This window comes from Nicotiana tabacum, chromosome 20 (assembly GCF_000715075.1).
Source record: "Nicotiana tabacum cultivar K326 chromosome 20, ASM71507v2, whole genome shotgun sequence".
Taxonomy (NCBI): domain Eukaryota; kingdom Viridiplantae; phylum Streptophyta; class Magnoliopsida; order Solanales; family Solanaceae; genus Nicotiana; species Nicotiana tabacum.
This window is the reverse complement of record NC_134099.1, coordinates 7,458,587-7,476,834: the sequence shown is the minus strand read 5'-3', so window position 1 is coordinate 7,476,834 and position 18,248 is coordinate 7,458,587. Positions and strand designations below refer to the sequence as shown.

Sequence of the window (18,248 nt, the reverse complement as noted above, 5' to 3'; positions counted from 1 at the left end):
ATGGGCCGGGCCTAACCGGCCCACATGCCACCCTTAGTATGACATATGGATGCAAATATGTATGTCATTTAATGTATTTTTCGTCTTTAATAGGAGGTGAATTTGTAATAGTTGTTGTAATATTTATTTAATAGTAATAATTTTTTTGATGGATAGATCTCGGAAGTGCTAATTTTGATGAATCAAAGATATCTGTTTATGGTATGGAATAGGAATAGGAAGAGCAAGAATGAAATCGCAATGGCTTGTCCTATCATACGCAATAAACTTCTTTCATTCGTGCGTACAGAATTCGTAGAAGGATCGAATGTATCTATAATCTAAAAGAAAAATACATATTGGCCCACCTCTTTGATAGACTTTCCTGTCCAAAACTGTTTACGTGTCACGTAGTAATTGGCATATCTATTTAATCTCCAATACCGACGATAAAATATTAATCATAGAGTCCACCAATTTTCCAGTCCATTTTTAAAAAAAACATTATCCATTTTACCTTCTGTTTCCATTTAAACAAAAAGCACAATCCCCACTGCACAATATACAACACTTAACTGCTCTCTTCCAAAAACAAGTCGATAATCACAACAAAAAATTAAAAAAGCAAAACAAAACGCCGTAGAAATACCAAAAAACCCTACACAATAATTTCTCCGCCATCTTCAAGCTCCGAGTCAACTCTCTCCCTCTACTTTCTCTCTCTAGATATATTCAGGTATATGTAATTTTGCAGTGGAAATTTAGGATTATGGCGGCTGCGGCGGCGACGGAGGGTTCATCGGCTAGATCTGCAAGTGGAGGATCATCGGCTGATTCATATATTGGAAGTTTAATTAGCTTGACTTCAAAGAGTGAGATCCGTTATGAAGGAATTCTCTATAACATCAATACTGATGAGTCCAGTATCGGTCTTCGAAATGGTACTTTTTTTTTGAATTGTCTCTTGATTTTAGTATAATTTTGGTTACTTTATCGATTTTTTGAAATTTAGATCCTTATCAGCACTGATGATTCCAGTAACGATCTTCGCAGTGGTACTTTATTTGCTTATTTGTAATCCGGAGCTTTTTTTGAATTGTCTCTTAATTTTAGTATAATTTTGGTGATTTTATCGACTTTTTGAAAGTTAGATCTTTATTTATCTGATTGATGATTCATTTCAGCTGCTACTTTAGGCGAAGTTATTTGCTTATGGCAAAGCTGGTTGAAATTTTAAGATTTTTTCCCGTTTTAACTTTTCTTTTTCCTTAAGAGAATTTTTTTGTTGAATTATGTGCTTTCGGAAAGCTTACTGAAAATTGAGATTTTTCATTTTTAATTTTTGTGTTAAAGAGAAACTTGAGTTGAATTAATGCATAATTATCTATTAATATTATAATGCTTGGTGAATCCAATATTCTGTTTTGAAAAAAATTAGATCTTTATTTATTTGATCCATTATTGATTATGCGCGTAGCTTAAAGTTCATAGAAAGCTGAGATTTTTACTATTTTAAGAGCAAAAATGATTTGAATTAGGTGCTTTGATGTGTTTTTCAGTATTCCTATATTGCTATTTTTTGGATATATTGGTGTAAGGATGTGAACATGTATGTCGAGTTGATAGTATGTAAGGTTGGAACCTTAGTTAAGATGAGGGAATATTACTGCATCAGGTTTAGGGGAGGCGGTTGTGTATTTGTAACAAAATTGAACTTGTAGTAGATGAGTTAAGCCAATTAGTTGCAGAAAAATTGGAAATAATTTTTTATGTGCATTTGTTGTTTAACTTATTCAAAGTAGCGTTGTGAAAAATGTAAATTGATTTCTATGCTGAATCATGTCTGTAGTCTTACTTTCTTAACTATCATGATATTGATATGACAATGTGGTGAAGCTATTTTGAACATCAAGGAAAAAGGTAAAGTGTTGGTCCACTAAAGTAGGAGAAAGATTAGAAAATTTTGCAGAATTTAGTTTGATTGTACTTTTTCCATGATGGAGTTTTCTAGGTTGAGCTTCTGTTGTTAACAATGTGTTCCCTGAAACATAAAGTGATATAGGATCTGGCAATTGATTATGATTTGTCATTGCAGTAAGATCATTTGGAACAGAGGGAAGAAAGAAGGATGGTCCCCAAGTACCTCCGAGTGACAAAATTTATGAATACATACTTTTCCGTGGAAGTGATATCAAGGTAATATGCTCCGCTATGGACTTTTATGTTGTTTTGGTGCGTTGTAAACTTAAGTGTCATCACGTAGTTCTTTGTGAGATCGCTCCTTTTTTTTTTACTTAATAGTGTTGGAGATATCTTGAAGTCCATTTATGGTTTCGAAGAGTTTCTAGTGTTTTAATTGTTCAAAAGATTATTTCAGAAGTGGGAGCAATCTTCTCTTTTGATTTATGGTGCTCTGGTATACAATTTTCTTCATTACAAGAACGGGGTTAATGTCGGAAAGACAAAAGGCAATTAATAAAAAGTGTGAACTTGTTACTCAGTGCAGCCCTTACCTTTCTTTTGATCTTTGTGATCAAGAAACAAGGTCGTTACACTATGTATCCCTGCATTTGATTAGATGGCCCTTAAGTTTGAGTCTTTGTTTTTTAACGTGGTCCTTAGGTAAGCGGATAGCGCTGATATCCTTTTGATGTGTTTATCTGATCAGCAAATCATGTTGCTTGATTGCACTAATCTGGAGAAGGTGCAAAGAAGAGGCTATGTGCATTGAAATTCATAAAGTCATATTCTCTGTTTGTATCGTTTTGAGTTGGCATTAGTTGAGGAATCGTGTTGGTTGAAATGTAGTAGGTAGATATACTTCTTCAGGAACCTGAGAATTTTAAGTGAAAAAACTTGGTCTCCGTACTTAAAGAGGTACTTTACAATTGAGAAACATAAGAGGTAAGGCAAAGGATTTTCGCTGATGAAAGTTAGAATACTCAGTGATGGGGTGAGAGAAAGTTGCTTCATCAAAAAGGGTGAGAGGAAATTATTAATCATATCGTGCGTGGTATTGGCATCTATTTGCTTGTTGGGCCTGTATCTTTAAATGCAGACATTAGATTTTCTTATGATTGGCATGGCTGGCCATGATATTTGCATAATTGATGTTTCATAAATGAGTTGCATTTTGCCCAAATTTTCTTTAAACTGATACACTGAGCTAAATGTTGATATGTATTTTGCTTCTGGCAGGATTTACAAGTTAAGTCTTCGCCACCTCTTCAAACTACACCACCAATAAACAATGATCCAGCTATCATCCAGGTAAGCAGAAAGCAATTGCACAGATGTTTAATATTGTGTGTGATTGAATTCTAATTCTTCTAACTAACCTTCAGTCACACTATCCTCGACCACCTACAACATCGGCAAGTTTACCTGCTCCTGTTGGGGGATCTCTGACGGATCTAAATTCCCATTCTGCACAGCCGGGACATCCTGGCTCAGCATTCCAAAGTGGCCTGCCTTTGTATCAACCTGGAGGGAATTTAGGATCTTGGGGTCCATCACCTCCTCCTCCAAATGCCGCTGCTGGTGGACTTGGTATGCCGATGTATTGGCAAGGTTTTTATGGTGCACCCAATGGACTACCACAAATGCAGCAACAATCTTTGCTTCGTCCTCCTCCTGGACTTGCCATGCCTCCTTCCATGCCGCAGATGCAGTTTTCTGGGTTCAATTCGTCTTTGCCAACTGGAGGATCAAGCCTACAGGCGTCAAACTTGCCAGAATACCCTTCTTCATTGATGCCTACGACGACTAGTTTAGGCGCTAGTTCTTTACCTGCTGCTGCTACTTTGCCTTCAACTGTGCCTCCCCTGCAACCTGTGGCACCTGTGACTGACACAATATCCAGCACACTTTCAAACAAGGCTTCTGTTTCTGCTATTGCCCCATCGACATTAAGTGCTAGTTTACCGACTTTGCCTCCTTTGACAACAAGTCCTGATGTAAATCCTGTTGTACCGCCAATATCTATTAAACCCAATCCAGTACCTAGCCCAGCTTTGTCTCAATCTATATCTACTGTCATGGGGCCATCCAGTTCTAATCTAGTGGAGACACCCACGCCTTCGCTGGTAACTCCGGGGCAGCTGCTGCAATCTGGACCAATTGATGTTCCATCAACTCAATCTACACAGACAGCTCAAAAAGATGTTGAAGTGGTACAAGTATTGCCTGCACCATCTTCAGAAACTCCAGCTCCTGTTAAAACAGAAGCTCAGCCACCAATATTACCATTACCACCTCAGACACGTGTACAGAAGGTGCTCTTTTATGATTATTCATTTATTTCTGAGTAGTTGAAAGTTTTATTTATTTGCGCACTTATTTTTACATTCTTGATCTTCCTGAGTTGACAATATTAGGCTAATCAATTCCCAGGGTATTATAATCTTGTTTGAACTTTTAATTTGGGAAAAGTTGAATTTAGTGGATGCTTGTTCCTAGGACTATCTGCAATTAAGTTGGAATACTTGATGAAGTACTTGAAACTGCCTTTCCTGGCAAAAGTATCCTACTTGAGAGAGGCCTTTTTCTTGGAAACTTTTTAAAGGATATGAAGGCTTTTTCTTTTCGCGGTTTATTTATTTGTAATATTTATAAAGGAGATAATTCTATCAAACATCTGGTGAATATTGCTAGATGTCCCTATAGGTCGCATTGCTATGCAGTTTGCTGTAGACAATAACACCATTTCTGTATCTTTTATATGATTTCCTGTGCTCCACACATTGATACATGATATGATGACTATTAACAGTGTAAGGGATGGTAAAATGTTTGTTATGAGAAGGAAGCTTGGTGCCAATTTTGTTCGCCACACTATATGCTACCTTATGTATATTTGATGAGTACGTTATGACTGGAGCATGTTAATAATATTCCAAGGCTGCTTGGTTATGAAAATACTTTACAGTGACCAGTTTTTTTATGCTGCTATCTCTTTATCATGGATCTATTGCAAAGAAAACTTTAGACCCATGACCGAAGTTCACCAGGAGAAAGAATTGTGGTGATTCACTTTAGCTACGTAGTATAAATTCTAGTTTACCTTTACCTTACTTCAGCAAAAATAAATAAATACTTTTCAGTGACCTATTTATTAATCAATCTTAACATTGCAATGCTCTCAACAACTTTATGTTTGCTTTCCCTTTATTGCTTCCATCTCTTCATCGTGGATCTTTTGGCAAAAAAAAATTAGGTTCCTGACTTCAAAAAAAAAAGGGTAGACTCATGATGTACTTCATGGTGATGTAGTTGCTGGCATTTAATTATACTTGTATCATCCTTTTCATTATACATATGCAAAAAATTTCCTTACTACTGGCAAAATCCTGTGGTATTTATTTGGAAGCTAACAATCTCCTTTGATTTTCTTTTCTTTTAGACAAATGGAGCTCCATATCAGGCACGTTACAATAACTACAGAGGGCGTGGCGGAAGAGGAATGGGGGTAATCGATTATGTGCATATTTAAACCATTATAAACCTATCTGTGTAATTTATGGAATTATATTCATATTTATTCATATCTATATCTGATGTCTTAAAGTTAAATCTTTATATTCTTTGTAATAAGTTTCAGTCTGGAGTTATAAGTCCTTTTATGGCCGTAACAAATCTAAATCTGTCCCTTTCTGTGATGAATGGCCGAAAGGGGGTTAATCCAATATTTTTGCATTCAATTTAATCCTTAATAGTTGACTAAATATTTGTGGTGTATATAATGCAAAGCTATGAATGCGTTGTTAGGAACTTTGTAAGCAGAGTATGTCTTAGAAGCTGATTTGCTAGTATTTATTAATTCTGGTCTAAGTTGCTCAGACTCTCTAAAAGTGCTCCGCACCCGTGTCGGATCCTCCAAAAATGCACTAAATTTGGAGGATCCGACACACACCCAACAACATTTTTGAAGAGTCCGAGTAACATAGATTTTGGTCGTGTTACCGAACGTTTGAGTGTGCATGGCCATTACAAGTAACATAGGTAGGTTTGATTAAAAAAATACAATGAAGGTAGGTACATTATGACCAACTTTGTCTGATCGCTCGAGTTTCATTGTCATTTACCTCATTTTACAGTTGACGTAGCTGTTATAATCGTGAGATTTGTATGTGCCTTCAAGTTACTGCTACATTTATGAACATGTTCAGCTAGCTCCCATATATACATTTCTAGGACTGGGATTTGATATCAGTGTTTTTGACTTTGCCATTCAATATTTTTACGTGATCGTACACACATCCTTACACTGAAGGATGAATGTTAAGTCCATAAGTTGTGCCCTCCAAATGAATAATCTGACTCGTTGCTTAAATGAATATACTAAGGTTAATGTTACGGTATTGGAGCCGTCCTTTTGTTTTAATTAACTTTTGAATGCCTGAATTGTTTGGTTAGGCTTATGATTTATAATAGATGACCTTTTCTTGGAGTAGTTAATGATGGTAGATTGAATAACTTCCTCGTCAGGTTTCAAGACCAGTAACAAAATTTGAAGAGGATTTTGATTTTATGGCCATGAATGAGAAGTTCAAGAAAGACGAAGTGTGGGGTCATCTTGGCAAAAGTAACAGAGAAGGAGATGGAAATGGCAGCGACGAAGATATCTCTTTCAATGAATATGATGATGATCTTCCTAAGATTGATGTCAAGGTGGTTTAAATTTTCTTCGACCTCAATTCTTATGCATACCCCTTGTTCACGTATCTTGGACCTACCTTTGTATTTATGTTTAAGATCTTTTCTTTCTGCAGCCTGTTTATAACAAGGATGATTTTTTCGACTCTTTGTCAAGTAATGCACTTGATAATGACCCAAATCATGGAAGGACCAGGTTCTCTGAGCAAAGGAAGATAGACGTTGAGGTATATCTGATTCTTATGCACTACTTTCCTGGCTATGGTTCTTTTTCAATGAGCTAATCTTTTTTTTTTTTTGGTGGGTGCAGACATTTGGAGACTTCTCAAGATACAGGGGTGGCCGTGGTGGTCGTGGTCCTGGACGTGGTGGACGTTCTCGAGGTTCGTATTATGGAAGAGGAGGATATGGAGGATACGGTGGAAATGGAGGATACGGTGGAAATGGAGGAAATGGGTATGGTTATGGTTATGGAGGTAGAGGCAGAGGCCGTGGTATGCCATCCCGTGCTTCATAAAAGCATTTGCTGTATTATCTCGAGCTTGAGCTAGAAGCAAATATCTCCCTCTTTTAGGCAGGATAGTGTTAGTACTATCCGATCCTGTAACGTTTGTGCATCTTGTTTACGTTTAAGGAATAAATTCAGGCTGTAAAAGTATGTTCAATTTTCCTCCTTGTGCTAGAGCTCATCTTATCTAGCTGCTAATTATACAAGCACTATGGCTAGAGTCCTATTGTAGTCTGCTTGCCGATTGCAATGTGAAAATTTGGCACTTACCATTTACCTTTAGTGATTTTCATGTACAATTCCAACTTTGAAGAAGGTTATTTACTTTTAAGAGATTTGTTTTTGAAATTGCAAATATTCTCATACGGATACAATTTCATAAACTTCATTTATTGTGAAATTCTTTCTCATTTAATAACGAAAGCTTGGTAATGTGTTATAGCAGTTCATTATGCAAATATATCCACAACTCCTGAAATAACAAATCCAAAAGGAACGAAACAAGTTCACACATTGACTAAAACCAAGCTAAAGAGACTGCTATCTTTTATCAAATTGGTAAAATGACGCCTGAAGCTGCAGTTCCTTCATTATACAAACATATTCACAAATCTAAAAGGAATGAAACAAGTAGCACACATTGACTAAAAACAAACTATAGAATAACTATGAAATTGGCAAAATGACTCCTGAAGCTTACAATTTGAAAGAACACTATTGAAAGAATGCAGCTAAAATATGGTTTACTGAGTTAAATGGCAACTAGCTAGTTCTATGATTAGTGAATCTGATTATCCAATTAAACCAGCAATGGACTTGAGTAGAAAGGTTTCAGAAAGTTAACAATTTGTAATAGCAGTTGTTTCCACTGAGTAGGATCTGATAGCCGTCACCACAGGGACACCTAAAATGCAGAACCAGAGAATTCCCCATTCTTTCCACCCACACAGCTTCCTCACACGACGCTTCAGTTTCAGTTTCAGTCTCTGTCTCATTCTCCTATTTGTAAACAAGCAAACCCCATCAGTTAACAGAACTAATTCTAAGCAATTAACAGAAGTAATTCTAAGTGCTCAAAAGGTGAATCTCTTTTGCTCTGTTATGAACATTTAATAAAACAGCAAGACCTCATCACAGTAAACAAAACAAATTCTAAGTGTTTAAAAGGTGAGACTTTTTTGCTGTACTACGAAACATTAAATGAAACAGCGAGAATCCCATCAAAGTAAACAAGACTATTTATAAGTGATCAAATGGTGAATCTTTTTTTGCTCTATTATGAACATTATACAAAATATCAAGAACCCCATCACAGTAAACAAAACTAACTCTAAGTATTTAAAAGGTAAATCTTGTTTGAAAGGTAAACAAGACTTCTTTTCCTAAGAATCACATTTGACAGATGACTCCTATTGATTTATGTTTTACATGGACAAGGATTTAAATCACATTTTGTTCCATATCTGAAAATTTGTTTCTTAAGTTCAGAATTTTTATACAGAATATCTTAGAAACTCCGCCGCAAGGTACCTAATACGGAAACATCAGATAGCTCAAGTTCCTTAAATTATAAAGTCAGAGATCATTGTGAACCTCAAGAAAGTGTACTCAACAATGGTCTATATTTTATCAAACAATAGGATATCTGCTGTAGTTGCAAACACCACCAGCCTTTCAGAATGAAAGTAGTATAATATCTGTTGTGGTTAAAGAATAGATCCTATGGTCTCGAATACTAAAAATCTATTATCAGCGAAACTCTAAACTTCAACACACTCCAGTTCAACAAGCTCAAGTTCAATGTGTAAGAGTTACAGTTAATTTCTGCACTATGACATTTATTAGTACTGCAAACCATGAAAGAATACACAAAGATTTTAGAGACAAAAGTTTCAAACCTTTAAACTTTTGTTTTCTTCAGAGGAGGCTTTTTCTACTTGAGCATCTTCTTGAATCATAAGATCAAACCATTGTCTCATTTCTTTCATTCCTTGCTTCATTCTCTTTAGCCTCTGCAAATTACACCAAAGATAAAGTAAGATTCCCATTTCTGTGAATAAATTGAAATTGTAAACCAAAAAGAAGAATTCTCATTGAGATTGAAAACAAACAAACCATTGTAGCAGGAGATTCTGCATTGTTAACAACACCACTTGATTCTTGAACATTTTGTGACAAGCTACCTGTTCTTGCAAGTGCACTTTGAGTAGGTGATTTTCTCTGCAAATTTAAAATGAAGAAAGACAAATACATCCAAAAATTACTGACAAATTTTCGTGAACTCAAAAACCTAATAAAATTTTATAAAAAGAAAGAAGAAAAAAACCCAAGTTTTAGAAACAAACCATAGCATTAAGAGATTCACCAAATTCTTGAACATTTTTTGGTGACCAGCTTGCTGTTCTTGACAGTGCACATTGTGTTGGAGGAGTAGTGGATTTCTGTTTGAAAATACCACAAAATAATAACGAAAAAAAAAAAGCAACCCAACATTAAGAAAAAGCAAAAAACTTCTCGAAATTGAAAATGAAGAAAGCCAATACATCAAACTTGAGAGAACACTCACTCACACACACACACACACACAAAAACACATACACACACATTCAAATCAAAGGGAAAATGCCCCCTTTTTAGGACCAAAGAGAAACAAAATTTCAAGAACTCAAAAACCCAATAAACAAAAATAAAAAATAAGAAAGACCCAAGTTTAGAGACCAAACCAAAGCATTAAGAGATTCTGCAATATTGTTAAAAGCACCACCACCAAATTCTTGAACATTATTTGGCGACCAGCTAGCTGTTCTTGACAGTGCACATTGTGGTGGAGTAGTGGATTTCTGCAAATGAAAAAAACCAAAAAAAACATTAAAAAAAAAAGGCACCCAACTTTAAGAAAAATTAAACTAAAATTTCTGGAAATTGAAAATGAAGAAAGAAATGCATCAATTTTGAGAACACACATATTCAAACCAAAGGGAAAATACCCCAATATATAGGACCAAATAGAAACAAATTTTCAAGATATAAAAATCCCAATAAATAAAAATAAAAAAGAAGAAAGACCCAAGTTTTAGAAACGAAACCAAAGCATTAGGAGATTCTCCATTTTTGCTAAAAGCGCCACCACCTAATTCTTGAATAGTATTTGGTGACCAGCTTGTTGTTCTTGCCAGTGGACTTTGAGTAGTAGCTGATTTTCTCTTATTAGAACCAGAGCCAGAAAATCCAGTCGGATCAGATAAAGTACGATAAAGTGGTGTAGGAAACTGCGCTGGCACTAACGGCGGTTTTGCCGGAGACGGTGAAGGTGACGGAGTTCTTGAATTTCCGATCAGCTGAGGTTTCAAAAAAGTAGAATTAGATTCTTGGTAGTTGTAATTTGGAAGTGGGAGTTTGGTGAACCCTTCGAGGATATGGTGGTGGTTGTTGGTGTCGCCGGCGGAGGTGGAAATGGGTGGTGGTGGTAGAGGGGTGGTATCAGTGGCGGTTCTTTTAGGGAACGGTTCTTCAAGAGATGAAGTGTAGTTACAGTTTGAATATCTTGTTGTTTTTGTAGTGGAGCCGCCGTAAAGTGTGGTTTTTTCAGGTGATGGGTCGCCGGCGAGTTGTTGTTCGGTGGTGGGGTCAGCGGTGGAGCTGAGGTGGAGCATGGATAAGGGAGAATCAATTGGAGTTGAAAGGTCTTGCAGTTCTTGAAAACTCATTTCTCTTTGTGAAAACTGTATTAACTGAATTTGGAAGATTTAGGCGCGAGAGAATATTAGGCTACATTTTGGATATTTATAGAGTACAACTTTTTTTTTTTTTTTTTTTTGGCTTATTCTACTTATTTTGGGGGGTGGTTAGACTGGACTCTAAATCTTGAATTTTTATATTCAAAATTTTATACTAACTACAGTAATTTTCTTCTTTTGTTCCTTTTTATATTTTATTGATTTCTCTTCATGCATATCCTTTTTTTTAATGGTTTGATATATTTATATATTGTATTTGTATATATCTTGAAATTGGCTGGCAATTTGAGAATAGATTAGGGCTGTTTAAGGGGAGGGAATTTCGAGAAGCGATCTTGTCCCGGTCCGGTTGGGGTAGGGATGGGGGATTTAGGCAAAGGGAACGAGGAATGGGAGGGTACCGGAAAAAAAGTATCGGTAAAATCGGTTCGGTTGGTATCCTTAAGGTACTGAATTGGTATCGAACCAGTACCCTTAACGTTTATTTATTTATTTATTATCTTTAACTATCTTTACCTTTAGCCGACGATTATTTTTAAAAAATCAACGTCGGCAATAGTAAAAAACGGCTGTTTTTGCCTTCATAACACCCCCTCTACCCCTAATTTATGTTTTTACCCCTAAGTTTGTGTGTATTTAAATATAATTTTTTTGAATTTTAATTTAAAAATACCACTAAGTACCCTTATCGGTCTCCTTAAGTACTCTTCCCCTAGGACCGGTACTGGTACTGGTACGGTACCCTAAAAAATCTCTTTATCCTATATCTTTAATTCCCCTTAGCTCCAGTCCCCTTAAGGAATTCTCCCCTTACCGGTATCGCCCCTTTACCCAGTCCCCTTAAGTACCCCTCCCCCCTATACACCTAGAATAGATTACCAAAAATGCATATCCTAGTGTTACAAGTCCTTAATTTGAAATAGATTAGTATCAATTAAATAAATGAGAGACTAATATAGATTGAGATAAAAATGAGTTGAATGTCATGATATACTCCAATTTGCCCAACTCAAAATTACTTCTCAAATTCAATGTTGTTACAAGGGTCAAAATGTGTTTCTCCCCTTACCCATTTATTCATTCTTTATTTTATTTTCAGATAGACAAATAAGAAACTATTTTAGTCAAATTAGAGAGTTGGAAACCAACCACTGTGTAATATAATATATATTCTTTTGGCAAGTGATTATTTCAAGAGCGGATTACATAAACCTCGATTAATTTTAACTCCTTTAATTTGAACACAATGAGCTAATTAATTTTGATACCTCTAATTTGAACACATAAATAAATGCTTTATATGTTACAAATTCTGGGAAGATTTTGGTGAGATAACAAAATGATACTTTTTTTTGGACCCCAAGGAAAACCCACAACCGCTACAGTCTCTGTCCTTCGGGTGAGTATTCTGTGTAGTAAACCCTTTCACTGTGTAATTGCCTGTAAACCACACATGGGATGTAAATCGCACTAAGCAAGCCCCTGTACTACAGACTCGACCCAGAAGGCATTGAGGGGGGGATCGATCCCAGATCATCTGAATGGATGACCGCCCTCCAAACCAACTGGGCCATCCCCGAAGGGATCAAAATGATACATTACCCCAGCATTTATAGTGAAATTCTACTACATTTTATTTCAAACTTATATAGAAAAGCTTGGATAATACATTTCTAGGAAAAGAAAGGTGAGATAAGAAAATGATACATCACTAAATGATCAACTGGATCTTATTGAAATTATATGACCATCTCATCTAAAAGAGTATAAGCTATTAGAAAAAATACAGTTTTATTTACTTAATTATGTTTTCAACACGTCCCTCACATGACACATGAAAATTCTCTGCTCTGCTCTGGAAACGATCAACTTATTTTTTCGATATTCCTCGTCACGTGCGGACATGATTATTATTTATGGGCTAAACACGTGAAAATTCTCCGCCCGGAAAATTAATTTACTTGCAAGTAGCAACAAGGACCTTTCTAGGTGGAAGAGAAGGTCTTCTAGCATGAAGTGTAGCAAAATTATCAAGGAAGAGAACATCATTCTTTTGCCATTTGAATTGTATGCTTTCTTCTTCAATTATCTCTTCACATCTTTTTACAAAATTTTCTGGTATTTCTGTTCCATCAAACATCATAGCTGAGCTTATGTCTTTGCCATACATTCCTACCAATGTGTTGAACCACATCTTTCTTCCCTTTCTTCCTTCAAAAACCCTAGTTAAATATCGCGGTCCTAAGATTGTTTTTACACCTCCATTTGGTAGCCATTCCATCTCCATTCCAAGTGCTTTCGCCCTGTAACGAGTATTTTTCATCAAAATTGTAGTTATATAGGTCACGAGTTCGAGCCGTGGAAGCAGTAACTAACGATAGAAAATATATAAAACTTATAATGCTAAGGAAACTAAGTTTACATAATATTAATTACCTTGTTTCAGCTTCAGCAGGATCAGAAGTTCCAAAAGCATCTTCCCAACCTCTACCTCTCATTGAAGCTTTATCATTCTTACTTGGAGCAGTGAATGTGTATTTCAATCCTTTCTTTTCTATTTCTTCAACAATTTCTGGGAATTCTTCTATCATTCTTTCTGTTACTCTGAAACTTGGTACAAATGGTGTCTCTCCACCTTCTGGTGGTGGTATTTCACAATACAATATCACTTTCTTTGGAAATTCCTTTATCTAATAAAGCATGCCACAGAAAAAAAAAAGTTTGTTCTAATTAATCAGATTTTATAACTTATATATACTGATAGTAAAAAAAAGATGTTTACACTATAAGTATAATTTAACATGTTGTTGCACAATCGACTGCCTTATTTTTACCTGAATAGTCTTACTTAGTATTGATAATTACTTGTAGTTATCTTTTAGATGGTACAATAGTATAAAAAATCTTTTTACAGTCTAAACTCTTCGAGGTCATTTGGTTGGAAAGAAGTTGTCTCAGGATTAATTATTTCGGGATAAGTTATTCCACCTTTCCATTCAGATAAAAAACGCTACAATCCCGAAATTAATTATATCGTAATTGTCTCCCAATCAAACATGGGATAAACTCTTCTTAAATTTAATCTCAGGATTAATTATTCCTTATCTCTCGTACCAAATGAGCCATTAGGGATCGTTTGGTATGATGGATAAACAATAAAACATCCTGGGTAAAAACTTAGTACCGTCTTATCCCTTATTTGGTTATTAATCTTGGGATAAGTTACCCTAGGATTAAAAATAGTACCAAGATAACTTATTCCTTCCAGAAAGTGGAATAGTAATCCTAGGATAAACAATAAAATTGATAATTTTTTCACGATTAATACAACATACCAAACAAGTGAATAAGAAATAATCACAGGATAACTAATCTCAGCATAACTTGTTTTCAAACCAAACGAGCCCTTAGTGTTTCAGTTATTGAGTATTAATCAGCAAGCGATTAAGGCCGAGAGATGAAAGAATAATCTAGATAAATACTCTTACAATTAAAAGACATATAATACGAAGTAAAATGAGCAAAATTTTGAGAAGAAAATACTTACAAGGACCATCTCGTGATGAAAATATATGAATTCAGAAAGAGGTCCTTCATTAGCAGTCCAAACTCTCTTATAAATATGTGTTCTTGGTGCTGGTCCAACATATCTAATATCTTCCCAACCAAAAATTTCGACAATATCATTAAAATTTTGTGCATTGTTAACATCAAAACCTCGTAAAAGAACAGCACTATTCTTAGTAATCATATTATCAAACCATTCTTTGTTACTTTCCAAAGACTTGAGCAATGATTTAATGTCATTCTTGTTTGGTTCTATAGGGTTTAAAACTAATGGCATAGTTTCACCATCGACCAATTTCTCTCCTTCGCATTTTCCCACCTTAAAATCCTTGCAACCGTATTCAGCCATTTCTCTCCTTAATTTGCCTTTTTTTCTTCTTCTTTTGGTTTAATTTTTTGAGGATATGGATTTGTTGAATTTGAATGAAGAGGTTATGGTATTTATAGATGAAATGGAGGCGAGTTAGCTTGTAGAGAGCTTGTGTTAATCGCTAATGCACATGGGAATCAAAAGATAATGAGTTGGTGAATAATTAGAGGCGGATTCAAGATTTAAAATTAAGGGTTCAATTTTTAAGATTCTCACTATTGAACTTATCATACTATTAAAATTGCAGGTTCAAATCTAATATTTGTTGATATTTTAGTAAGTTTTTACATATATATTAATACTCTGTGTCGAAAGTTAGCTGAATCCGCAGCTACAAGGCTACATCCGCCCATGTCGGTGATGGCCAACTTTGGGTCCCTCTTAATTTAGCTTTGTGTGGTTAGTTATTTATAACATGGTTTGACGTTTTGTTTGTTTGGGTTTACCAAATACCCGGATTCGTTACAATCTCTCCCTGTGATACTCCAACCGCCATGAATTGATTATTCTTAAACGAGTCATGAAGGGTATAATAAACTACCAAATTAGCTTGGTATTCACGTTTCGCTTGGTAAATAACTACAACACTAATTACAAAAGAGAAAAAAAGAACCAAAAGAGGTAATCATGCTAATTATATATATATATATTCTTAATACTAATCTTACTTTTCATGTCTCTACTATACTCATCTTGTGGACATCTTAGATATTATTGGACCTATAAAAGTCCAACATATCTACAAAAATGAGTGTCATGGAGATGCATGCGAACGATAAGACGGAGATATGTGATCGTAAAAGATTACAAAAAGTTAAAAAATTACCCATTAATAAGGTGCAAGTAATATATAAATTAAAGATAATAGTATATATATAAGTTTAAAAAAGCCGTTTGAAATGATTTGATCATATCCTAGATCGAGTCATCGATCATTAGACGTACCGGTCCATAAATGTGTGAAACCAGTGAATGAAGATATCAAAAAGCCGAGGTAGACTTAAAATCACATATAAGAAAATTGTTATCGAAAGAATTATGATTCTTGTAATCCATGTAGACTTAGGGACAAAAAATGGAATAATGAAAAGGAAGAAAATCTATATAGACAACACCAAGTTAAGATTAAATTTAGCCATGTCAAGATATTTTTAGGTCCAATATTTGCTAAAAAATCTTTTAGTGTCGCATTTTAGCAAAGCCTCGTTGGTGTACTATGAGAAAGTTATTAGCTTATGAATAGCTATCTTCTTTAGACATAAGAAATTGATGTCCAACTTGTCTTCATCCAAACCTTGTAATTAGTTTGCTTGATTTTTACCTGAAAAACAACTCAGAAACATTGTTAACATCGAACTGTAACAAAGAAATGTGATGAGAAACCTTTATGGTAACGCAGAATTTCTTAGATCTGCTAGTTAATTAATTAACTTAATTATGGCATCAAGTCCTCCTATTTAATCTTAATAGTGAACTATGTTATGTAGAAAAAAACAAGAATTGATCGTTTTCTTTTTTTATATCATAGATCATTGAGAGTAACTCAAAGAAGACGGCATAGCCAATGGAAAATTACTAAGAAATTAGGAATCGTTTGGTATGATGGATAAGTAAAAAAAATCCTAGGATAAAAATTTAGTACTGCCTTATTCTTTCTTTGGTTATTAATCCTAGATCAAATTATTTCCGGGTTAAAAATACTACCGGGATAACTTATACCTACCAGATGGTGGAATAGTAATTAGTTCCAGCATAACCTATGTTCAAACCAAACGACCCCTTTAGAGTACTAAATTGGTTGTATGCTCTTTTGTTGATCCCCTTTTGTTTTATGTTTGATCCCCTTTTGTTAGAGCTATGCTTTTTTAGTGACTTGAACTAGGGGTGTTCAAAACCAAACCGAAACCGAAACTGAAGCTTAATGGCTATTGGTATTAGTTTAACGGTTTAACGGACGGGGAACAGATTGAAATTTTTTAATTAACGGGTTATCGATTTGGGGACGGATTATTCATTTTTCTTAGCGGATAATCTGTTAACCCGTATATATATAAAATTTATATATATATTAAATATCAAAAACCCTTCCATTTCCAGTACTCTATCTCTAACGCCTAATTCCTAAATAATCAGAAACTCTAACGCCTAAATTTCAACCGGCAGCCACCAGTAGTACTCTATCTCGTCGACTTCCAGGCTTCCAGCATTCTATCTCGTTGACTCACTCTATCTCGTCGACTCGCCATCTCCCTCTCCCCGACTCACCTCTCCATATCGTCGTCTCGCCTCTCCCTCTCGCCATAGCTAGAGCAGCAGTCAGCAGATGGTAAATTTCTTTTCTTGTTGATGTCTTTAAAATCAAAGAGCATCTCAATTCTCATTAGAATTCTTAGTGCCCTAGTTTGAAGAGAAAGCTCATATTTTTGCTTTTTAATATTGTAAATATGGCTCCAGCACAACCTTTGTGTTGATTATTAATATATTGTTACTTTTCTAAGAGAAATGAACAAGAAATAAAGGGAAGGACTACATGTTTGTTGTAATTTTGCTTCGCTTGTGCTATGAATAAATTAATAAAAGCTTAGATACTATTATATTTAATGAGCTAAACTACTGAAATTGTTCCTTTACATCTAAATCCAGACAATCACATAGTTATCTCAATGAAATTTGATATCCTTGTACGATCCATGTTATAGCTACAATGGTATATCCATTAGATTATTATTCAAGCTCGAATCAGTTGGCTATGCACTTGTAAAGATGTTTGGTGTAGATCCGGGAGCAACTATACAAGCAGAAGTGATGAAGTACATGACTTTATTATTTAGTGAGTATGTAAAGTCCAGCTCTAAAGGTGTTGTGCTTGCTTCATCTTCAGATTGTTCTTCATTGGACACTTCGACTTTCGGACTTTTTGGCAGTCAAGCAAGCACTCAAAATATAGGACTTTTAGAATCACTCATGCAAAATATAAAAAAATATAAAAGTAGGAGTGAGGTGTTGATACTAGAACATAGTTAGATAAATATTTAGATAAAGAAACTGAGGATGACACTAAAGAATTTGATGTTCTTCTTTGGTGGAAATTGAACTCAGCTAGATTTCCTGCTCGTGATGTATTAGCTGCTCCGGTTTCAAATGTGGCATCTGAATGTGAGTTTAGTATGGGATGACGTCTTCTTGATTCATTTAGGAGTTTATTAACTCCTAAATTGGTGCAAGCTCTAGTGTATCTTCAAGATTGGCTTCGAAATGAAAAATTAAAATAACCTGTTAGTGTTGAGGAAGATCTTGATAAAATCGAGCAGCTTGAACAAGGTAATAATATTTTTACTATATTTGTTGTATATAAGTGTTGTTGATATGCTTATATTTATCGCACGACTCATTATTTTAATTTTTTTCTTCAGATTTAGCCAGGAATGGAAAA

At 35.0% G+C, this 18,248-nt stretch overlaps 3 protein-coding genes across 3 annotated transcripts; 1 reads left to right on the top strand and 2 right to left on the bottom strand.

The window, feature by feature from the left end:
- The first annotated feature begins 462 nt into the window (after nt 1-462).
- Nucleotides 463-7,489, top strand: LOC107762738 (protein decapping 5-like). The gene is made up of 8 exons (XM_016581124.2): nt 463-920; nt 2,075-2,175; nt 3,178-3,249; nt 3,324-4,253; nt 5,381-5,446; nt 6,466-6,648; nt 6,750-6,860; nt 6,944-7,489. The coding sequence occupies exons 1-8, from the start codon at nt 749-751 to the stop codon at nt 7,148-7,150; spliced, it is 1,842 nt and encodes a 613-aa protein (XP_016436610.1). The 5' UTR covers nt 463-748; the 3' UTR covers nt 7,151-7,489.
- A 175-nt stretch (nt 7,490-7,664) lies between these two features.
- On the bottom strand, nt 7,665-10,900 carry LOC107762731 (uncharacterized). The gene is made up of 6 exons (XM_016581119.2): nt 10,228-10,900; nt 9,865-9,981; nt 9,487-9,582; nt 9,257-9,361; nt 9,040-9,153; nt 7,665-8,140 (listed from the first exon to the last, which is right to left on the bottom strand). Exons 1-6 carry the CDS (start codon nt 10,846-10,848, stop codon nt 7,973-7,975), a joined length of 1,221 nt encoding a protein of 406 aa, XP_016436605.1. The 5' UTR covers nt 10,849-10,900; the 3' UTR covers nt 7,665-7,972.
- Nucleotides 10,901-12,497: 1,597 nt separating this feature from the next.
- Nucleotides 12,498-14,846, bottom strand: LOC107762723 (clavaminate synthase-like protein At3g21360). Its single transcript, XM_016581110.2, has 3 exons — nt 14,426-14,846; nt 13,315-13,568; nt 12,498-13,181 (listed from the first exon to the last, which is right to left on the bottom strand). The coding sequence occupies exons 1-3, from the start codon at nt 14,792-14,794 to the stop codon at nt 12,836-12,838; spliced, it is 969 nt and encodes a 322-aa protein (XP_016436596.1). The 5' UTR covers nt 14,795-14,846; the 3' UTR covers nt 12,498-12,835.
- Nucleotides 14,847-18,248: the final 3,402 nt, after the last annotated feature.